Source organism: Suncus etruscus, chromosome 3 (assembly GCF_024139225.1).
Source record: "Suncus etruscus isolate mSunEtr1 chromosome 3, mSunEtr1.pri.cur, whole genome shotgun sequence".
NCBI classification, from domain to species: domain Eukaryota; kingdom Metazoa; phylum Chordata; class Mammalia; order Eulipotyphla; family Soricidae; genus Suncus; species Suncus etruscus.
Window position 1 is genome coordinate 146866487 of NC_064850.1, and position 22417 is coordinate 146888903.

Consider the following 22417-nt stretch of genomic DNA (forward strand, 5'->3'; position numbering starts at 1 on the left):
AAGTTGAGATATAACTGAAAGCATTCAGTAGAATTAAAAGGGAAAATTTAGATTTTTTTAAAAAGCTCGTAAAAGGAAATATCATTAACAAAGTTAAACTCACTCTAAGGGTGACATAAAACTAAAATGTCCTTTTTTCCTCTCTTAAAACATATCTTGCTGGTGGTTATATCTCTTATCTATGTGGACTTTCTCTTCTCCCTTGAACATTTACATCACTTGCTTTGTCTCTCTGCTTGCTTTTCCCACTCTACTGATGCCCATGTTCTCTCTTGAATCCACTTCCCTCTCTTTCTCTCACCCTCATATCTTTCTAAGTTAATTATTGTTCAAGTTAAACTCTTGATTCACAAAACTAAAAATAATGACATTATTTAAAAAGAAGTATAAGACAATACAAAAATGCCCTGTGCACTCCTATGTTCATCACAGCTAATAACAATAGCCAGAATCTAGAAATAACCCAGATGCCCGACAACAGATGAGCGGCTAAAGAAACTGTGGTACATCTATCTACACGCTGTAATACTAGGTAGCCATTAGGAAAAATGAAGTCATGAAATTTGCCTGTGCAAATTTGCCTATGCAGGAGCAAACCCTGAGCACTGCTGGGTGTGGCATCCATCCCTCCCAAAAATGATTTTTGAATAATAAATCCTTTATTGAATGTCCATGAAATAGCTACATAGTTCTTCAAGATTGAGTTTCAGTCATACAATGTCCAACACCCATCTCTTCATCAATGCACATTTCCCACCACCAATGTCCCCTTTTTCTCTCCTGCCCTCCCCCTCTTTCTATCTCTCTCTCTCTCTCTCTCTTTTCCTTTTAGGCACTATGGTTTGCAAGGGATATCATACATATCACTTATCCTCTTTTCAGCACGCAGTTCTTGTCTAGAGTGATCGTTTCCAACTATTATTGTCAGTGTCCCCTTTTCTGCCCTAACTCCACTCCCCCACTTTTTGTGCAAGCTTCCTACCATGGACTAATCCTACTGACCCCTCATCTCTAATATCCAAAAGTATTAAGTACCTTACTATCTGCAAAAAAGAAACATTTTTAAATTTTAAAATTTGGTTCTCAAAGAAGAGGAGAAAAGTTTCACATTAGTATTACAAAAAAAAAAAAATCCCTGAACTAGTTCAGTGACTATAGTCACTAATAAATAAATTAATCTTAACATTCCTTATATCTATATTCTAGTCAAAAAAATAGCCAATTAAGAGTCATTATAAATGCTGCCGTTTTATAGACATTTTACACAAATTTATATCGAAACATATAAAACTTTAAGATAACATATCTAAATAGTAAAATTCTATCATTTATTTAGGACATTACCTATTACTTCTTTTGACTGACTTGTTCTGCCATGGTGGATCTATCACAATTATATCATACGTTTTCCTACCTGAAAACAAAGGCACAATCTTAGAAATTATCTTCTGTATTTTTTTTTGTATTTTTTGGGTTTGTTTGTTTTTTTTTTTTTTTGGTTTTGGGGTCACACCCAGCAGTGCTCAGGGGTTATTCCTGGCTATATGCCCAGAAATCGCCCCTGGCAGGCACGGAGGACCATATGGGATGCCGGGATTCAAACCACCGTCCTTCTGTATGAAAGGCAGGCTCCTTACCTTCATGCTATCTCTCCGGCCCCTATCTTCTGTATTTGTAATCACTTGATTTTTTTTTTTTTTTTTTTTTTTTGGTTTTGGGTCACACCCAGTGACGCTCAGGGGTTACTCCTGGCTTTATGCTCAGAAATCGCTCGTGGCTTGGGGGACCATATGGGACACTGAATTGAACGCTGGTCCATCTTAGGTTAAGCATGTGCAAGGTAGACAACTTACCACTCATGACAACCACTCCAGCCCCTCGATTTATTTTTTGTTATTGCTGACTGGGAGCTGTGCTGTTACCCCAGCATCACAAGTACCTACCCTAGATTTCTACTAGACTGTGCATCTCTTCTGCAGGACCACTTAAAATAATATAGAGCACTAGGGAGGAAAGGGGAACAAAAGGGAATAGAAATTGAGGAGGGAATGACAGACAAGAAGCCCAGAAGGAGCAGGGGACAAGAGGAATACAAGTACATCAGTACTGTAAAGGCAGTAGGTAAAGCTAAATAACCAAACCACAGACCTCAACAACACTGAGAATAAGAAATTTACTATTTCAACCATCCAGACTTCAAAAAGGATTGGGGTGGGGAAGTTGAGAGGGAGGGAACGAGAAAAGACTTCATGACCTGAAACCTTGGTGGAGGGAAGAAGCCTGGTGGTAAAATTGGTGCTGGAACACCAGGATGTCTAAAACCCCAACTATGAATAACTTTGTAAATCAGCCCAAACTTTCTTTTTGTTGTATTCTTGAGTCAATACCGAGCAAGCACCTTAGGGTTACTCCTGGCGCTCGTGTTGAGAAATCGCTCCTGGCAGACCCTGGAATGCCCGGATTAGAACCTACCATCTGTCCATAGATCAGCCTGTGCTGCCAAGGGCAAACGCCCTACCCCACTATGCTATCTCTCCTGGCCTCGACAATACTTAATTTTAAACATGTTTACATAGAGACATTCAGTGCTATAAAGCAACTCAGAGAAAAATAAAATACACCCATGCTTCTTCAAATCCAAAGAATTCAATACCAGACACCAATCCTAATAAAACTAATTCAAAAGATTTGTCTCGTAATTTATTCAGAGAATCTACTTAACTAAAAAACAATAATTTAGAGAGATTAATACTTTTGCAGAGACTACCTGTTATTAATTATAGCTAAATGAGCTGGGCACTGGTGATGTTGTAAATGTTCAAAAAGTATCGCAGCCACATTAATTCTTTTTGAATCAACTGTGATGTAGTTTTTGGGTTTTGATTTTGCTATTAACTGTTTTAAATAATCTATCTTAGAAACTGATTGGCAATAATAGTGTTCCCAATTGTCTACTGATATCCTTTTTCCTGGTCTGGGATTCAAACAAGGAATCACATACACTGCTTTTAGTTGCCTATGTCCTTCTCCAATCTCCAATCTGGGAAAAATTCTTTCAATCTTTCATTTGTCTTTTATAACTTTAACACTTAAAAAGGCAAACACCATTTATTTTATAGGATGTTTAAATTTGTAATTTCCTTGTGACGAGATTTAGGTTATTTATTTGTGGCAAAAATAAGACTGAACGAGGGCCGGAGAGAATAGCATGGGAGGTAGGGTGTTTGCCTTGCATGCAGAAGGACAGTGGTTCAAATCCCGAAGTCCCATATGGTTCCTGGAGCCTGCCAGGAGCAATTTATGAGTGTAGATCCAGGAATAACCCCCTAAGTACCACTGGGTCTGACCCCAAAAACCAATCTTTCACAATAATATTTTAGGAACATAGTGACATTGAATGAAGGAGCATTCCCAACTCCAATGTTGTCCTCCCTCCACTCCTGTTCCCAATGCTTTTGTACTTTATATTCAGGATTCTATTTTTTTTCTTTTTTTTCTCCACAACCAGAATACTATTATTTTTTTGATGCTAAAAATTACTTTATTATGGGACTGGAGAGATAGCACAGCGGCGTTTGCCTTGCAAGCAGCCGATCCAGGGACCTAAGGTGGTTGGTTTGAATCCTGGTGTCCCATATGGTCCCCCATGCCTGCCAGGAGCTATTTCTGAGCAGATAGCCAGAAGTAACCCCTGAGCACCACCAGGTTGTGACCCAAAAACCAAAAAAAAAAAAAAAAAAAAAATTACTTTATTGAATTTTTTTTTCAAAGCAGAAATACTTTATTCCTAAACCATTTTCAGCTTTTCATGTTACACTTTAAGCTAAAATTTCTTTGAAATATTTTTCATGAATTGTCTTTAAAGGTTTTTGGTTTTGGTTTTGGTTTTGGTTTTGGTTTTTGGGCCATACCCCAGTGGACTCTCAGGGGGTTCTACTGGCTATTGTGCTGAGAACCCACTCCTGGCTTGGGGGACCATATGGGACCACTGGGAATTCGAACAGAGTTCATCCTAGACTAGCGTGGACAAGGTAGACATCCTTACCATTTGTGCCACCACTCTGGCCCCTCTGAATTGTTTAAAGATTTAAATGTGCAGTCATACAGAGCAGAATATGAACTGAAATTTTGAAATCTAACTGGAGACTTTTTGGTTTGTTCACATCACAAAACTAAACTCAGTTTCCCCCATCTATAAATGGATACTGAAAACCTATTTTTGAGGTAATTTTAGAAAAACAAGAAAATCTACAAGAAGGGGTACTTGACTTGGTAATTTTGCTCTCTAAGTAAATTATGATTTACAATGTACAGGATGAGGTTTATCTACCCTCTTTTTTTTATTTATAACACTGTGATTTGCAACGTTAGTTCATAATATTTCAAAAATGTTTCAGCATTAAATGTCTCAAACTCTAATCCCCACACCAGGTGTGACCTTCCACTTCACCTATGTTCCTCAATTTCCCACCTTCTACTTTGCATGCCCCCCCCATGGGCACAATTTTTATTCATATTGTTCGTTACTATACAATGGAATTACTAAAATGTAGATCAACAGGGGTTAGTGATGTTACTAAAGTCAGTGTCTAAGGATCTACTGGACTGTGATTGGTATGACTGAAACTTCTGTGTTATTGTTTAGGATCACTGAGCGTGGTGATCTTCCTTGAAACATTCCTATCAGATTTGCTGTGGTCCTGCTGGGCTGACACTACTATGAAGTTTTGTGGTTCAGGATCTATAGATCTGAAACAAATTTAGAGGCATGGCAGTTTGATAAGGTTTAAGTTGTGGAGCTGGGCAGTTTCTGTCGGAGGGTGTAGGGCAGGGGTGGCAAACACGTGACTCCGGCCAAAATGAATGCGGCTCTTTGCCTCTTATCATTCATTACTTTCTAGACTGTGGCTCTTTGCCAAGTTTGGATTTTGTTCTGCTGCTTCTGAGGAGGGACCTCTGAGGAGAGAGTACGTAATCCCACCCCCAGGCTGCATCATCCCATCTCCCATCCCTTGGAAACAACTGCAGGGCCAGTGAGGGGTGGGGGGAGGGACACCCATGTGGCACATATTGTGGCACATCTTGCCATTAGTTCTGAGTGTGGAGGACGCAGCACACCTTCACCATCACTGCAGGATTTTGACCCTCACTCAAAATGGCAAAATGCAGTATGTGTTTAATAGATTATTGTTAAAATTAGACGCTTTTGTGTGAGTGTTTGTCTGTTTTGGCAGGTCACTGCGTGGTGTGGCTCTCTGACTCTCACAGTTTAAAATTTTGGATCTTTGTGTCGAACTTGTTCGCCCCCCCACCCACCCACCCCACCCCCCGTGTAGGGTCCTGTGGTTTTATGATGAAAGGAGAATCTATTCCCATCCCTTTTTGAGAATGCCATCATGGAGGTTTTAGCAGAGTACTTGGGAAGAGTCAGAGGCATCATAAGCAATGAGAGTTTTGGCATCCTCTACTTTCTGATATATTGATCTCATAAGGGTATGGTAATTTCTTCAGTCTTATTTTTTTTATTTGGTCAAAATAAAAATGAAAAAAATAAAGCAGAATAATTCTAAATATCCTGAGACAGAAAGAATAAACTCAAGAGCTACTCACAAAAAAATAAAGTCTAAAGTCTAAAGCATTAACTCTACTTGTTCTCTTAAGCAGGAGTTTGATCCCTTGTTATTACAAAAGGTTTCAATTTTTCAAAAAGGAAAGGTTAACATGCTAAAATAAATTTTAAAGAAAACTGCATTGAGAAAACTGTTTAGCTATCATCATAAAATATCTACCCTCCTTTAACATCAGCTTAACTCAACTTTTGAGAATGTCGGCAATTTTTAGAAATTTTTTTGAGGGCCTGGAGAGATAGCACAGCGGCGTTTGCCTTGCAAGCAGCCGATCCAGGACCAAAGGTGGTTGGTTCGAATCCCGGTGTCCCATATGGTCCCCTGTGCCTGCCAGGAGCTATTTCTGAGCATACAGCCAGGAGTAACCCCTGTGCACCGCCGGGTGTGGCCCAAAAAACCAAAAAAAAAAAAATTTGTTTGAAAAGTAAACATAATAATTACTTACAGTTCAGAAGCGGGTGCATACAAGAAATGTCAGACAAAGAAAGCTGCTTCTTGGTGGCCAGACAGATATTGCTGTCCCATCAAAGTGACCATTTTAGCAAAGCTAGAGTTATTTTCAACAACCCGTGAAAATAATCCTGCTCTGTAAGAGCCAATATTATTTTCCATCAATTTTAATGTCTCAAGTTCCGTTTCGTTCGGGGAACGCAGATGCTTGGCCAATTTCACATAATTCTGACAAATTGCAGGTATCAAGTGGCAAAGTAATGGATTTTTTACATTTATCCTCTTTTTCAGAAGAAACATGAAGGAAAGCCGCTTTTGAGGACCTTCTTGAAATTCAACTGTGATGATCAGTGATAATCAGTTCCCTGACCTGTAAGAAAAAAATTTTAAGCATATTAAGAACCGAAAAGCATTTAAACAGTTTTCTGAATAAGGAAATACCTACTATGCTTTGAATATTTAAAATTTATTTTAAAGATCAAATGCTGGGCCCGGAGAGATAGCCACTAGCAAGGCTGCTGTTTGCCTTGCAAGCAGCCCGATCCAGGAACCAAAGGTGGTTGGTTCGAATCCCGGTGTCCCATATGGTTCCCCCATGCCTGCTCCCAGGAGCTATTTCTGAGCAAGACAGCCAGGAGTAACCCCTGAGCACCCGTCGAGGTGGGTGAGGCCCCAAAAACCAAAAAAAAAAAAAAGAATAAAAGATCAAAATGCTTATTATACAACATCTGTATATAATACTGAAAAAGACAACACTATGTAAAGGGAGCATGGTGCCAACCTGATATTGTTTTTACACCTCAGCATTGTAGAAAGTGGCCCCTGGTGGACAATCCCTCCAGACCATCGGGGGGTGCGGTCACTCCTACTCCAGTAACCTGGTCTTGCACAGATACCATTACCCCCAGCATCAGCTAATAGTAGTTCAAGTTCCTAAATTTAGCACAGCTAGGTGTAAAGGCACCTATCAAAAATAACTATAAGTAATATTTCTCCAACATAAAGACTTTTGGTTGTTTGAACAAATGTTAAAGCAGTATAATACAAGTACAAAAAAAAAGTGACTTTTATTGCCATTTTAAAAAAAATCCTTTAGGAAAAATAGCATGGAGGTAAGGCATTCTGCCTTGTATGCAGCAGGATAGTGGTTCGAATCTCGGCATCCCATATGGTCCCTGAGCCTGCCCAGGAGCGATTTCTGAGCATAGAGCCAGGAGTAAACCAGGTATGACCCAAAAACCAAAACAAATAAAAAAAAAATTCTCCAAAACAATGTAATTGTAATACAATTACAATGTTCAAAAATCCCTGACCCAGATATTCAACTTCTTCTAAATTTCTCCTGCAGGTAAACAAATATAGGTGGAAAAATGCATATGCATAACAGTATAACGTAATGTCAATAATTAAAGGATAAATAAACTATAAAAGATGATGAGATAAGAGCTAGGTTGCTATAGTACAGACACTAGGGAACTTGCATTGCACGTGACCAACCTGAATCCAAATCCCAGCATCTCATATGATCCTCCAGAGCCCGCCCAGAAATAATTCCTGAGTATAGAGCCAGGAGTAACCTCTGAGAACCATCATCAGATGTGGACCCTACTCAAAATACTAATATAACATATATATATAATGAGACTAAAAAAAATAAATCTGCTAAGTATGTCTAAGTGAAAGAGTTAAAAAGTAAGATCTCTAAATATATGCCAATATTTTATAAAGGTAGGGGACGGAAACTGTAAGTCTCCTTTTTGGGGGGCAGGGGTCTGCACCACACCTGGGGACACTAAGGGGTTTACTCCTGGCTATGCACTAAGAAATCGCTCCTGAATGCTCGCTTCGGCTAGCACATATACTAAAATTGGAAAGAAATCGCTCCTGGCTTGGGGGATCATATGGGATGAGGGGGAGTTGAACCAGGTCCGTCCCTGCATCAGCCTCGTACAAGGCAAATGCCCTACCACTGTGCTCTCTCCAAAACCACACCTCTGGGTTGATACACTTAGAAGGGGAAGCAAAGTGACCAAGGAGAAGTCAATGGACTCTCTATGTTTTGTGCACTTTAAATTTTACCATATGAGATGCCAAGTGCAACAGTAAAGCCAATAAGGCACTTGATTTTCACATGGCCAGCCAGAGCTCAAGAGCTCTGCTCTTTATATGTGAGCTCAAGCTCATATATAATATATATATATATATATATTTTAGATTTTCTGTTTTTGTTTTTTGTTTTTGGGCCATACCCGGCGATGCTCAGGAGTTACTCCTGGCTATGGAATAGCTCCTGCCGGGCACGGGGGACCATATGGGGATGCCAGGATTCAAACCAACCACTTAGGTCCTGGATCAGCTGCTTGCAAGGCAAACACTGCTGTGCCATCTATCTGGCCTGCAAGCTCATATTAATCTGTAAAGCATAACCAGGAATAATTTCTGAACTTAAGCTAGGAGTAATCCCTGAATATTTTGGTATGTGCCAAAACAAAAAAAACAACAACAACAACAAAATAAATTTTACCAAATAAGTAAATGTGGATAGTATTTCCTATCCAAAAATAATTAAAATTAAACAAAAAGTAATTTTTTCTTTCTCTTTCTCGGAAGGAAGGAATGAACGAACAAATGAATGAAGAAGGGAGGGAAGGAGGAAGGAAGGGAGGAAGGAAGGAAGGAAGGAAGGAAGGAAGGAAGGAAGGAAGGAAGGAAGGAAGGAAGGAAGGAAGGAAGGAAGGAAGGAAGGAAGGAAGGAGGGAGGGAGGGATGGAGGGAGGGAGGGAGGGAGGGAGGGAGGGAGGGAGGGAGGGAAGGAAGAAAGGAAGGAAGGAAGGAAGGAAGGAAGGAAGGAAGGAAGGAAGGAAGGAAGGAAGGAAGGAAGGAAGGAAGGAAGGAAGGGAGGAAGGAAGGGAGGGAGGGAGGAAGGAAGGAAGGATGGGAGGAAGGAAGAAGGAAGGAAGGAGAGGAAGGAAGGAAGGAAGGAAGGAAGGAAGGAAGGAAGGAAGGAAGGAAGGAAGGATGGGAAGGAAGGAAGGAGGAAGGAAGGGAGGAAGGAAGGAAGGAAGGATGGAGGAAGGATGGGAGGAGGGAGGGGTGACTGATTATAATTAGTTTAACCAAAATTGGATAGCTACAAATGAATACGTGAACTGGATAGCTATAAATATACAGCTGTAAGTGGATAGCTATAAATGAATGTTGGGGTCGGAAAATAGCACAGCAGTAGGGTGTTTGTTTTGCACACAGCTGACCAGACAGACCGCGGTTCTATCCCCTAGCATCCCATATGGTCCCCAAAGCCAGGAGCAATTTCTGAGAGCATAGCCAAGAGTAACACCTGAGCATCACTGGGTGTGGCCCAAAAATTAAAAAAATAAATAAATGGACATCTATAAATGAATAACACAGAAGATGAAGAGATAGATTCATTAACAGTAATGTATATATTAAATGTATGACAAATTCTAGTATCTCTTTGATGTTAGATCCTTGAGCAAAGAGCTCAAGAATCACCGGGTGTGACCCCAAAACTTAAAAAAAAAAAAAAAAAAAAAAAAAACCTTTCTGGGACCAGAGAGAAGGCACAGTGGTAGGGCATTTGCCTTGCAAGCAGCCAATACAGGATAGACAGTGGTTCGAATCCTGGCATCCCACCTGGTCCTTATGCCTGCCAGGAGCGATTTCTGAGCGCAGAGCCAGCATTAACCCCTGAGTGCCACCAGGTGTGCCCCCCCCCAAGCAAAAATTTTTCTTTTAATGACATATACTTATTAACATTGCTTACCATTAATCACCCAGTATCATTAATAAACAATTCACCCTACCTTAGTATGATATTCCATAGCATCCAATTCACCTTGATTGAAATCAATACATCTTTTACGTTTCTAAAGAGTAAATGAAAGGATAACATTATGTTGCTATATTTTACAATACTGTGACTTTGAAATATACTGTTTTCTTTCTATATAACTTCCCATATTGTATTATCTTTAACAGAAAATATTATACCTTAGTGTTTAGGAGGAAATAATTTTATACATAACAAGACATTATTCCCAAGTAATAACTATTACTACAAACTTAATGACATAACAAAAAATTGCCTTAGCCTTTCTGCTATTATTCATAAAAAAAAAAAAAACCACGATATAAAACACAGCACTAACAGCAGTAGAACATTTGCCTTGCACGTGACTGACCCAGGAAGGACCTCAGTTCGATCCCTGGCATCCCATATGGTCCCCCAAGCCAAGAGCTATTTCTGAGCAGAAGGCCAGGAGTAACCTCTGAGCATCACCTTGTGTGGTCCAAAAACAAAAATAAAAACAAAAAAGAAAGTGTCCAAATCTGTCAAATTGTAAAGCTTTTACAAATGCTTACTAATATTTGTCTGAATCAGTTATTGTAATGATAAATTACCTACTTCATATTGAAAGCTAAGAAAAAATACATAGTTTTGGGGCCAGAGCGATAGCACAGCAGTACCCAAGACAGACCTGGATTTGTGCCTGCCAGGAGCAATTTCTGAGCATATAGCCAGGAATAATCCCTGAGAGTCACTGGGTGTAAACCCCCCCCCAAAAGCGACATAGCTTTCTTTCTGTATCTAATAGCTGTTGATCAATAAATACTTGCTGAAAGAAAAAGAATAGCCAATAGAGATAATCACAAGAATATTAAAAATGTTATTTCCAGTATCTACAATAACATAATAAAGTTATCTCTTCATTCTAATTCTCAACACAGTATCTTGTTATCTTTCCTTCTCAATCAACTATAACATACGCAAGAAGAGGGACTGAGTTCACTTGTTTCATCACTTTCTGTACAAAGAATGATCTAAAACACACTTGGGGTAATAGATGTTTTTCCAAACATCAACAAAGAATATATTAATATCTATCTGAAATGAAATGTATAAAAAGCATAGGCCTAGGGCCCGGAGAGATAGCACAGTGGTGTTTGCCTTGCAAGCAGCCGATCCAAGACCAAAGGTGGTTGGTTCAAGCCCCGGTGTCCCATATGGTCCCCCGTGCCTCCAGGAGCTATTTCTGAGCAGACAGCCAGGAGTAACCACTGAGCACCGCCGGGTTTGGCCAAAAACCAAAAAAAAAAAAAAAAAAAAAAAAAAAAAAAAAGCATAGGCCTAAATGCTTCAAAGATAAAAAGTACTAATCATAATTAATGTGATCTTATATGGTACTTTCAAAACGTTAACTAATAGAGCATATACTATACATATGTATACAAATACATATGTTTTATGAGTGTATACATTTTTCCATGGTAGCTTGCAACATTTATCACTGAAAATCTTTCTTTGAAAATGGAACCCTTTTACTATTTGCAAGGCACATATCTGAGATGAGTCCGGGCATAGGTCATGGAGAACCTGCCAGAGCAGCTCCAACAACAAAGGAATCTACAGCATGCCCATCCACAAAAATCAGAGGTATTGCCTCCCAAGTGGGTCAAAGCTTATACAGGAGAATTTCTCACCATGTAAACTTCCTTGGGACCTCCCTGACTGTGGATATGACTGACAGTAACATAGGAAAAATGTACCGTGGGACTACAAAGGACGCCACAATAATGAAAGCGTGCATTGTGGATGCAGACTGCAATCCTGCAGACCCACACGGTACTAATCCCCTATATAATCTCTCTAATAGTGGAGTTTGGGGTGGAAATGCTTAGAATGTTCAACAAACTCAAAGAAGCAATGGAACATACTGCCAATAAAACACAGGAGAACATGAGAGCAGAAATGAGAAAAATACAAACAGAAATGTAACCATTGAAAAACTTGTTAAATGAAATGAAAAATTCATTAGAGGGCCTCACCAGCCAGGAACAGCTGCTAAAGACAGAATTAGTGAGCTCAAAGATGCAGTGCAAAAAACCTTCAGACAATAAAAGATGGGAAAAGTTCTCAAAACAAAGAAGATGGAAAAAAATCTTCAAATGTATAGACAACTACAGAATTTTCAGATAAATTCAACAGAAACAACATCAGAATCATTGGGGTCACAGAAAGCCAAGAAGAAAACTCCTACAAAGAAACAACAGTGAAAGATATACTTGCAAAGAAGTTTCTAAAGCTGAAAAGTACATGCAACCACATCCACATCCTGGATGCTCAAAAAGTACCAGTTATTTTTTTTTTGTTTGTTTGTTTTTGTTTTTTGGGCCACACCCGTTTGATGCTCAGGGGCTACTCCTGGCTATGCGCTCAGAAGTCGCTCCTGGCTTGGGGGGACCATATGGGACGCCGGGGGATCGAACCGCGGTCCATCCTACACTAGCGCTTGCAAGGCAGAACCTCTTACCTCTAGCGCCACCTCCCCGGCCCCCCCCCTTTTTTTTTTTTTTTTTTTTTGGTTTTTGGGCCACACCTGGCGGTACTCAGGGGTTACTCCTGGCTGTCTGCTCAGAAATACCTCCTGTCAGGCACGGGGGACCATATGGGACACCAGGATTCGAACCAACCACCTTTGGTCCTGGATTGGCTGCTTGCAAGGCAAACGCCGCTGTGCTATCTCTCAGGGCCCAAGTACCAGTTATAAGAGAACCAAAGAAAAACACTTCAAGGCTCATCCTAGACACAACGATGAAAAATAGATAGAGATGGAATACTGAAAGAAGCAAGATCAAAAAGTGGAAAAAACATACAAAGAAGCATCCTTAAGATTTACAGTATATGGGGCCGGCGCGGTTGGCACTAGAGGGTGTCTGCCTTGCCCACCCTAGCCTAGGACGGACCGCAGTTCAATCCCCTGGCATCCCATATGGTCCCCCAAGCCAGGAGCAACTTCTGAGCACATAGCCAGGAGTAACCCCTGAGTGTCACCGGGTGTGGCCCAAAAACCAAAAAAAAAAAAATATTTACAGTATATTTTTCACAAGCAACCCTCCAGGTTCAAAGACATTGGTAGGATATGGTGGGGGGAAAAAAAGAAACAACAAACACCTTATTATATTTCATTGAGCCAAACTTTCATTCAGGTTTGAAGGAAGGATACATGCTTCACAGATAAATAAAACAAACAAACAAACAAAACCAGGTCAGGAACTTTATAGACTGAAATCCAATCTTAAAAGATAATTGATGGGGGCCAGAGAGATAGCATAGAGATAGGGTGTTTGCCTTGCATGCAGAAGGATGATGGGTCAAATTCCAGGCTCCCATATGGTCCCCTGAGCCTGCCAGGTGCGATTTCTGAGTGTAGAGCCAGGAGTAATCCCTGAGCGCTGCCGGATGTGACCCAAAACGAAAGAAAGAAAGAAAGAAAGAAAGAAAGAAAGAAAGAAGAAAGAAAGAAAGAAAGAAAGAAAGAAAGAAAAGAAAGAAAGAAAGAAAGAGGAAAGAGAGAAAGAAAGAGAGAAAGAAAGAAAGAGAGAGAAAGAAAGAAAGAAAAGAAAGAAAGAAAGAAAGAGGAAAGAGAGAAAGAAAGAGAGTGAGAAAGAAAGAGAGAAAGAAAGAAAGAGGAAGAAAGAAAGAGAAAGAAAGAAAGAAAGGAAAGAAAGAAAGAAAGAAAGAAACGAAAGAAAGAAAGAAAGAAAGAAAGAAAGAAAGAGAAGAAAGAAAGAAAAGAAGAAAGAAGAGAAGAGAGAGAGAGAGAAGAAAGAGAGAAAGAAGAGAAAGGAAAAAAGAAAGAAAGAAGAAGGAAGGAAGAAGGAAGGAAGGAAGGAAGGAAGGAAGGAAGGAAGGAAGGGAAGATGGAAGGAAGGAAGGAAGGAAGGGAAGGAAGAAGAAGAAAGAAAAGAAAGAGAAGAAAGAAAGGAAAAGAAGAAAGAAAGAAAGAAGAAAGAAAGAAAGAAAGAAAGAAAGAAAGAAGAAGAAAAGAAAGAAAGAAGAAAGAAAGGAAAGGATAGAAAGAAAGAAAGAAAGAATGAATTTAGGGCCGGGCTGGGGTGGCGCTAAAGGGTAAGGTGCCTGCCTTGCCTTGAGCGGACCGCGGTTCGATCCCCGGTGTCCCATATGGTCCCCCAAGCCAGGAGCAACTTCTGAGCGCATAGCCATGATAACCCTGAGCTTTACCGGGGTTTGTGGCCCCAAAAACCAAAAAAAAAAAAAAAAAAAAGTATAATTTACCTGATCCATAAGGAGTGATATCTAAAAATCTCCAAATAGTTTTAGAACTTTATAGTGACATGTTTTTGCACAAAATTGCAGCACACATAATAAATGCAAATACATAAGTATAAATTAGTTATACTATTAGGTTGTTAGATTATGCTTGCTTAATTTAGAGAGCATACACTTCTGATTATCTTTACCTTTTTTTGAAATATGCTAATTTAGTCTTTTAAGAATGGCCAAAATTGGGCCGGAGAGATAGCAGAGCAGTAAGGCATTTGCCTTGCATGCAGAAGGATGGTGGTTCGAATCCCAGCATCCCATATGGTACCTCGAGCCTGCTGGGAATGATTTCTGAGCATAGAGCCAGGAGTAGTACTTGAGCGCTGCCGGTGTGACCCAAAACCGGCAGGCCTCCCCAATGCCAGAGACTTTCTTAACCAAGCCTGGGAGGGGGGGGGGTGCGGGACTTGGGTGACCCCAGCACTCCTCTACCGCCTTGCTCCAGATCTCCAGGGCTTTCCCGGGCCACAAGCCTGGGTAAACCAGCGAGGTGGGTCCTTTGGCGGAGCTTGAAGGTACCCTAGGCTTTCCCCCATTACCCACTCGGCTCCTTAGGGAGGGGCTGAGTGGGGGCCCTGAACTTCCAGCCTCTCAGGTTCTTGAAGCAGTCACTGATAATCTCTTACCAGTCTATATTTTCAAAACCGCGTGGGGGCTAGCGCCCCTGCGCACACAATAGTACTCACTATCATTGAATTATGTTTTTATGTATGCAGAATTTCCATTTTGTACTCTGCCCTTTCGCACACACTGACAAAAATCATTTTTCTCTTTAACTCTCTTACCCCCTATCATCATTACTCCACATTTACCCTTTTTAACTTAAGTACTGTAGAGTTCTAAGTCACAGACCAAGTGGTGCCCTGGATTTAACCCCCCCCCCAACTATTCCAAAAGGTATAAAAAGGACACGTATGTCTTTTCAGCATTTTATGTGTGTTGTTTTTTTTTTTTTTTTACGGCTATAACTCTTGCTGAATATTTTCTTATACAGTGATGATTCTCCCCCCCCTTTTTTATCTTTTCTTCTCTTTGTGAACTGTTCAATAGGGAATTTGGTGACAGAGTCCCTCAATTTTTTTTTTAGGAGTCCCTCAATTTAATGCTTATGTTTGAACCAAGTCATGGGTATTGTTGGACGTGTTCTTACACCCCCATATACTCTGATATGCCACGTGGCTTTATTTCTTGTTTGCATAGGCACATTAAAATGGGAAAATACTATACATACAAATAAGTTCTTATCTAATAGAGATGGGAACACACAAATCTTGTAGTGTAATGGAACCTTAACATTGACATGAAGACCTGGCACAGGCCTCAGAAGAATGTGCATTCTCCATCCACCCCTGATCTAGGGAAGACATCTACAAAACATCCAAGGTTGTCTATAACATCACCTAGAGGCAATCCTCTACCAGGGTAGACCCTACCGCTGCTCTGACATCAATCTACTCAAAAGAGACTTCCCTTAACACTGAGAAGACTTAACAAGAACAATGACCTGCTTACGGGACAGGTCTTTCTGTATTGCCCCTTAATTGTGAGGTGAAACTAGAGGATACTCCACACCAGCCTGACTTCAATGTAGGATGTGCAGATTCCAGGATCTTTAATACAGAAACCTGATGCCAACAATAGAGACTTCATGAAAAATAAAACTGTATTGGCACTACAATGACTTGGATTGAATAAACTAGTTTGCCTAGAGCCTAGAATTGGTCTTATGCCAGGAAACTTCAGGGATAGGGTCTCCTTGTATTTAGACCAAGACTTTTCCTTTCCATGTCCCCCATATTTTGGTGGGCCGATGCAAACAATATTTGCCACTCTAACACCATTTTTACTGTGTTCTTTTGACTCTAACCCTTAAAAAAGTCTTAAACTTTGGATGTTAACTTAAACTAATGTTCATGAAAATATAAAAAAAATACTATGCCTTCAATGTTTAAGGAGTCACATAAATCTCATGGCTTTAGATTGCTTTGTGTACTGCTAAGAAATGTTATAATGTACTACAATCGGGGGACTTGTGGACAAAGTAATTGTACATGGGTTCTGCCTTATTTTTCTTAATGTTCTTTGACTGTAAGTTCAATATTTAGGCGTCAGCAAGGGGATTTCTTTTGAGAACTCTGTTTATGGGTGATTGTCCTTCCACTGTAACTTTACCTTCTCCTCTTTGCATCATTGTTCTCATAATAAAAAATAAAAATTAAAAAAAAAAAAGAATGGCCAAAATGTTAGGAAAGTGTTAAAAATCAATCTGGGGAGGAGAGATAGCTCAAATGACAGAGCACAAGCCTAGCATGTAGGAGGTCTTGAATTCCACCCTAGCACAGCATTGCCTCCCAGCAGCGCCAACTCAAGTCCAAACAAAAAATAAAGAAATAAAAAGATATGCAAAAAGCAGGGCTGTAGAGATAGCACAGTAGGTAGGGTATTAGTCTATAGTCAACACAAGTTTGATTCTCAGAACTCCATATAGTCATCCAAGCTCTACCAGGAGTGATCTCTGAGTACAGGGCCAGAAGCGCCGCAAGATATGCTCCTTTCTGTCTCCTTCCCCAAAATTAATTCAAGTACATTCCACCCTGGTAATCACAACTCAGGGAATATAATTCTTTTCTTTTACTTTGCAGGATATTCTTCCTTCTCTGGATAAGTTCAGGTTCTCTCTTGATTACATTTTCTTTTCTCTCCCTTTTATTTATTTTTTTTGGTCACACCCGGTGGCACTCAGGGCTTACTCCTGGCTCTGTGCTCAGAAATCACCCCTGGCAGGCACAAGGGACCATATGGGATGCCAGGATTTAAACCACTGTCCAGCCTGTGTTGGTTGCATGCAAGGCAAATGCCTTATTGCTGTGCTATTGCTCCAGCCCCTCTCTCCCTTTTAATAAAATTTCTTACACACACACACACACACCCCACATACATACATACACAATTCCAAATAGTCCAGACATACTAAAGCCTCCTAAACCCTTTTTTTTTTTTTTTTTGGTTTTTGGTTTTTTTGGGCCACACCCGGTGACGCTCCTGACTATGCGCTCAGAAGTCGCTCCTGACTTGGGGAACCATATGGGACACCAGGGGATCAAACCACAGTCCGTCCTAGGCTAGTGCTGGCAAGGCAGACACCTTACCTCTAGCACCACCATGCCAGCCCCTCCTAAACCCTTTTTTTTATACTTAGCAATTTCCAACATATTTTGAGACATAACAGTAAAACATTATTATTTTCTGTATGAAAATTAAAATATCTGGGGCTGTAGTACAGCAGGTAGGTCATTTGATAGGTAGGTTTGATCCCCAGCATCCTTTACAGTCTCCCAAGCACCACCAGGAATGAATGAGCCCTGAACACAGAGCCATCACTGGGTTGGCCAAAAATAAAAACAAAATTAATAAATTAATAAATTAAAATATCTTAAAGCTTTCTACCTTACGAAAACTGGAAATGGGGATTTCTTTTCTAATACTATTCATTAGATCTTCCTTTTCATTACTTGGTAGGCATTCTTGGTTGACTGCAGATGTTATATAAGGTTTGGAGACATCAAACAGTTCAGCTCGAAAAACATACTTTAGATTGAATTTTTCACAATTTCCTCCATCCTTATTCTCTTGCTTTGTGGTCGAGTCAAAAGCAATAGACTCAGAAGATCCACAAGAGGGCACAGACTTCACATGAGGAAAGTCAAGGGCAATAGAAGTAGAAGTGAGTTCGTGTTTACTGCATCGAGATGTACAATGTGGGCAAAGTTGATAGTTATTCTTGTTAATGAAAGAAAGATGATCCAGTAACCATCCAGGCGAAAGCCGGTGCACCACAGACATTTCTTTCCTTTTAAATAAAAAAGAAAGGGTTTCAAAAAACAAAAACTCTAGGAACTGTATACTAGAAGTCAAACTCAACTTTTTATATTAAGTTCTTAAACATCCTATATTTGAAGAAAAAAATACTTCAGACATACAGGTAGATTTTATATATACAAATATACACAAATGAGCTTAAAAGTCATGTTTACATATCAGATGTAAAGAAAACTGCAATTTTTTCCAATAAACTTCCAACTTAAAGATTCATCATTTAACCCTGAAAATTCACAATTTTGAGCTAAATTGCTATAGATGTGCTGCGTCTCAGCAATTCTCTTGGATCATAGCACTTCACGAGAAGAAAGCGGGAGCATGAGTGGCCAAATATGAAATATGAAATAAATAAAACCACACAGAGAATGTGTGGTCAACACGTTTCTGGCAGGAGTGCGACAAGTTTAATTTTTTGAGCAGGGGAATTTATAGGGGTAAAATTAGCCACAGGTGAAGAATAATTGTAATCACAAAGCCTAGTACAACAATAACAATACCTAAGCTATGGGTGTGACTGTAAAAATTCTAAGTTACAAGAGAGAAGGTCACAACTCAAGGTAACTCCTTGCAAGCTTACTTTAAATGCAAAATCAGGATTAGGAGGAAGTAGGAAATATCTAGAAACTTGATCTTTCTAAGCTGGACTCTATAGTTTTAGACTCACAGTGGTCCTCAAACTATGGCCCGTGGGCCACATATTGTATTTGTATCTGTTTTGTTTCTTCATTGCAAAATCAGATATATGCAGTGTGCATAAGAATTCGTTCATAAGTTTTGTTTTTACTATAGTCAGACCCTCCAATGCTCTGAGGGACAGTGAACTGGGTCCCTGTTTAAAAAGTTTGAGGACCCCTGTTAAAGGTTAAGTGAAGGGAGGAACCAAATCCCCAAGAATGAGCTTCCCTATTTCTAAAGGAGGGTCAATAGTCAAGATCTACATTCTGGTTACGCCCTTGATTACCAGAACTGCATTTGCAAAGAGAAAAATTGTCTTTGCTTTTAGGGCTGACTATATCCAGAAAAAGGGGTTCTCAAATAAACTTTGGTGCTGGAATTTCTGAGCCAAATTATTTGATAGAGGCTATTATTTTGCCTGATATATACAAAGGAGAGATAGTCAAATACTGGCTGAAAATCTAATGCCAAGGCGTCTCTTTGGAAATTCCTCAACCATCCACGCAGGAGAAAAGGGCGTCCATAGTGGGCCTTTTGAGGAACCCCATGGGGGTTAAATTAGTTCTACCCACCAGGAAAATCTGAGGATACATCTGGTGGGCTGAGTCCCCCTAAAAGCTTAGGTATGCCCTGGCACTAAAAGGCCTGAAGAAGGTTAAAACCTGACCTCAGTTCTGAAATCCCATCTGATCTTCCTGCCTTCCTAGAAATTCCACCCCACTATTCCTCAGTTCTTAAATCTCGTCATTTAAATCACCTTCCAAACAGTATACTTAAAACATAAGGTTTTTTTTGTTTTTTTGGTTTTTCGGACCACACCCATTTGATGCTCAGGGGTTACTCCTGGCTAAGCGCTCAGAAATTGCCCCTGGCTTGGGGGGGACCATATGGGACGCCGGGGGATCGAACCGTGGTCCTTCCTTGGCTAGTGCTTGCAAGGCAGACACCTTACCTCTAGCGCCACCTCGCCGGCCCCAAAACATAAGTTTTAAGTTCTTTGTCACCAAAGAAGTTCAAAAAGGATAAAAGAAAAAAAGCTTGATCCAAACAGGATAAAGTGCGATTTTAAGAGCAACGTCATAAATACCACGGCTCCTTGACATTTAAAGGCCCTGACGTGCCCAAATTACAACTTTAATTATTACAGTTTCCAGGTATCCAGACCTTGTGGCCATATATTCTACTCTCACCACTCCACATGCTAATTTGTCCCAGAGTTCAAATTTTTGGGAAGCATGTGCAAAGATATACCAAAAAAAGGGTTGCAGTGCATGCTTTGCAGGCTGGTACCCCTAGTTTAATCCCTGTGATGCTGGGAGTGCCCATAGCCCATAGTATCCCTAGGGCCACAGAAAAAAATAAACAAAATCAAAAACGTAGGGAAGCAAGAATTCCTCCTTTAAGTTACTCTGCTTAGTTCACACCTCTGCCTCCTACTCCTCGGCTTCAGATCCACCTGCAAGGGTTCCTCCCAGGTTATCACAGGACCTGGCTAAAAGAATAAAAGCTTCATCAGTAAGTTCTCACCTGGAATCTGGACAGAGACCACACCACGAGCTCCTACTTCACCTGTTCCTCGTCACAAAAAAGAACACCACCCTTCCCAAACTTGCATCAGGGGAAAAAAAACATCTAACGGGAGACTGGAGAGAAAGCACAGCTGTAGGGCATTGGCCTTGCACGCGGTCGACCCGGAACGGAGCCGGGTTCGATTCCCAGCATCCCATAAGGTCCACGGGGCGTGCCAGGAGCGACTTCTGAGTGCAAGAGCCAGAAAAAAACTCCAGAGCTGAGAGCCGCCGGGTGTGGCCTAAAAAGAAAAAAAGAAAGAAAGAGAAAAATATCTATGTAAACAGTGGTCCTGAACCAGCAGCCTTCCTTCTAGGTTCAAAGGAGAGCAAGAAGTCATAGGGCGCGGCCATGTTGTACGGAAAAGGAGTTTCCGTACTTCCGTATGGGAGCGTTCTGCAGCCATAGAGAAGGACCCGGTCACCAGAACTAAATTGAGGGAATCGGGAAAAGGAAGAAAAGAAAAAGGGAAAATATATTTAAACAGTGGTCCTGAACCAGCAGCCTTCCTTCTAGGTGCAGAGGTGGCGGAGAAAGGAAGTCAAAGGGCGCGGCCATATTGTACGGAAAATGAGTTTCCGTACTTCCGTATGGGAGCGTTCTGCAGCCACAGAGGACCCGGTCACCAGAACTAAATTGAGGGAATCGAAAAAAGGAAGAAAATAAAAAGGGAAAATCTATTTAAACAGTGGTCCTGAACCAGCCTTCCTTCTAGATGCAGAGGTGGCGGAGAGAGGAAGTCAAAGGGCGCAGCCATATTGTACGGAAAAGGAGTTTCCGTACTTCCGTATGGGAGCAGAAGTTCTGCAGCCACAGAGGACCCGGTCACCAGAACTAAATTGAGGGATCGGGGGAGGGGGAAACCAGTGTAGGGGAAAAGGAGACACTTCCACTAGCCAGGAGACGCCGGTGTGCCCGCCTACCGTCACGGCTGCCGCCAATGGCCGGAAGGCAGGCGACGACGCGTCGCGGAGAGCGTGACGCGAGCGCGCACGTCGTGCGTGCGTGCGTGATGGCGTCATCGTGGCGGCGCGTTTAAAATTCGAAAGGCGGCGCGGCAGCAGTTGTTGTTTCGGCGGCGGTTGGTTCCAGGCTGCGCGTTTTTGCATGGTGGCGTGACATTCGTCCCCGGGTCGCGTCGGGAAAGTGGGAGGAAGGTGACGACTGACTGCTACTGGGGTGTGCGCGCTTGGTGCCGGGAGACTGTTCTGGAGGGCTAATAGTAAGTGGGGAAATAGAAGCCGGGGCAATCTGTTAGCGGTCATTGCAGCAGCCGGGACTCCCTGGAGCGAAGCCTGCAAGCGGGCCAGATGTTTGCTGTGGCTGGTTTCCAGCTGCCAGGCTGGTTTCTCTGAGGCCCGGCCGGGAAAGGGACGAATTGATGGAGTGGGGCGAGGAGGAGGAGAGAGAAAGAGCCACTCGGTGCTTGGCTTTTGAGAGGAGTGGATTTTTTTCCCTTTGGCTCCAACTCCGAATCTTGTTTTGTTTTGTTTTTGTTTGGGGGCCACACCTGTTTGATGCTCAGGGGTTCCTCCTGGCTCTGCGCTCAGAAATCGCCTGGCTTGGGTGGGGGGAACCCTATGGGACGCTCGAGAATGGAACCCAGGTCCTTCCTGGGTCACCTGCGTGCCAGGCAAACAGCCTTACTCTTTGCACCACCTGCACCGGCCTTTGCAACTCTGAAATCTTAACTCTGGAAAGATTAGGAGTGGACAGGCGAGTGAGAATGGAGAAACTGGATAGAGATGCAGGTGCATATGTTGAAGGAATTGGCAACCGAATCCCGAAAACAGGAAAGATTAAGTTTAGAGAGTGAGAAGTAGGGCCTGGAAAGTCAGAGAAGCCCAGAGGGATCCTGGAGAGTTGGGCATAGTGGGGACCCCTGCCTCAGAGGTGGGATGATATTTTTTTTTCCTTGCTTCTAAGGGATTCATGGTGCAAAGAGATGTGAAATGTTAATAAGGCCCAAGATCAGCAGAGGCAGCCTTGTGGAGGATTTTGTAGGCTGCATGATGATGTTGAAGGCAGATTGTAACGGGAGAGTCCAGAATTAGGGGTCATAACTGGGGCA

General features: G+C 41.4%; 2 protein-coding genes across 2 annotated transcripts in view; one reads left to right on the forward strand and one right to left on the reverse strand.

The window, feature by feature from the left end:
- The window catches only part of METTL4 (methyltransferase 4, N6-adenosine), a 40041-nt gene extending 19557 nt beyond the window's left edge, over positions 1-20484 (reverse strand). Inside the window, 7 exon segments of the mRNA XM_049770197.1 lie at positions 1345-1414; positions 6073-6133; positions 6135-6293; positions 6295-6447; positions 9902-9964; positions 17671-18073; positions 20305-20484. Coding sequence (XP_049626154.1) covers positions 1345-1414; positions 6073-6133; positions 6135-6293; positions 6295-6447; positions 9902-9964; positions 17671-18066 — 902 coding nt within the window. The 5' untranslated portion in view covers positions 18067-18073; positions 20305-20484.
- Positions 20485-21416: 932 nt separating this feature from the next.
- Positions 21417-22417, forward strand: part of NDC80 (NDC80 kinetochore complex component) — a 37095-nt gene continuing 36094 nt past the window's right edge. Inside the window, exon 1 of the mRNA XM_049770058.1 lies at positions 21417-21568. The gene's annotated coding sequence lies outside the window, so the exon portion shown is untranslated. The remainder of the gene's footprint in view (positions 21569-22417) is intronic.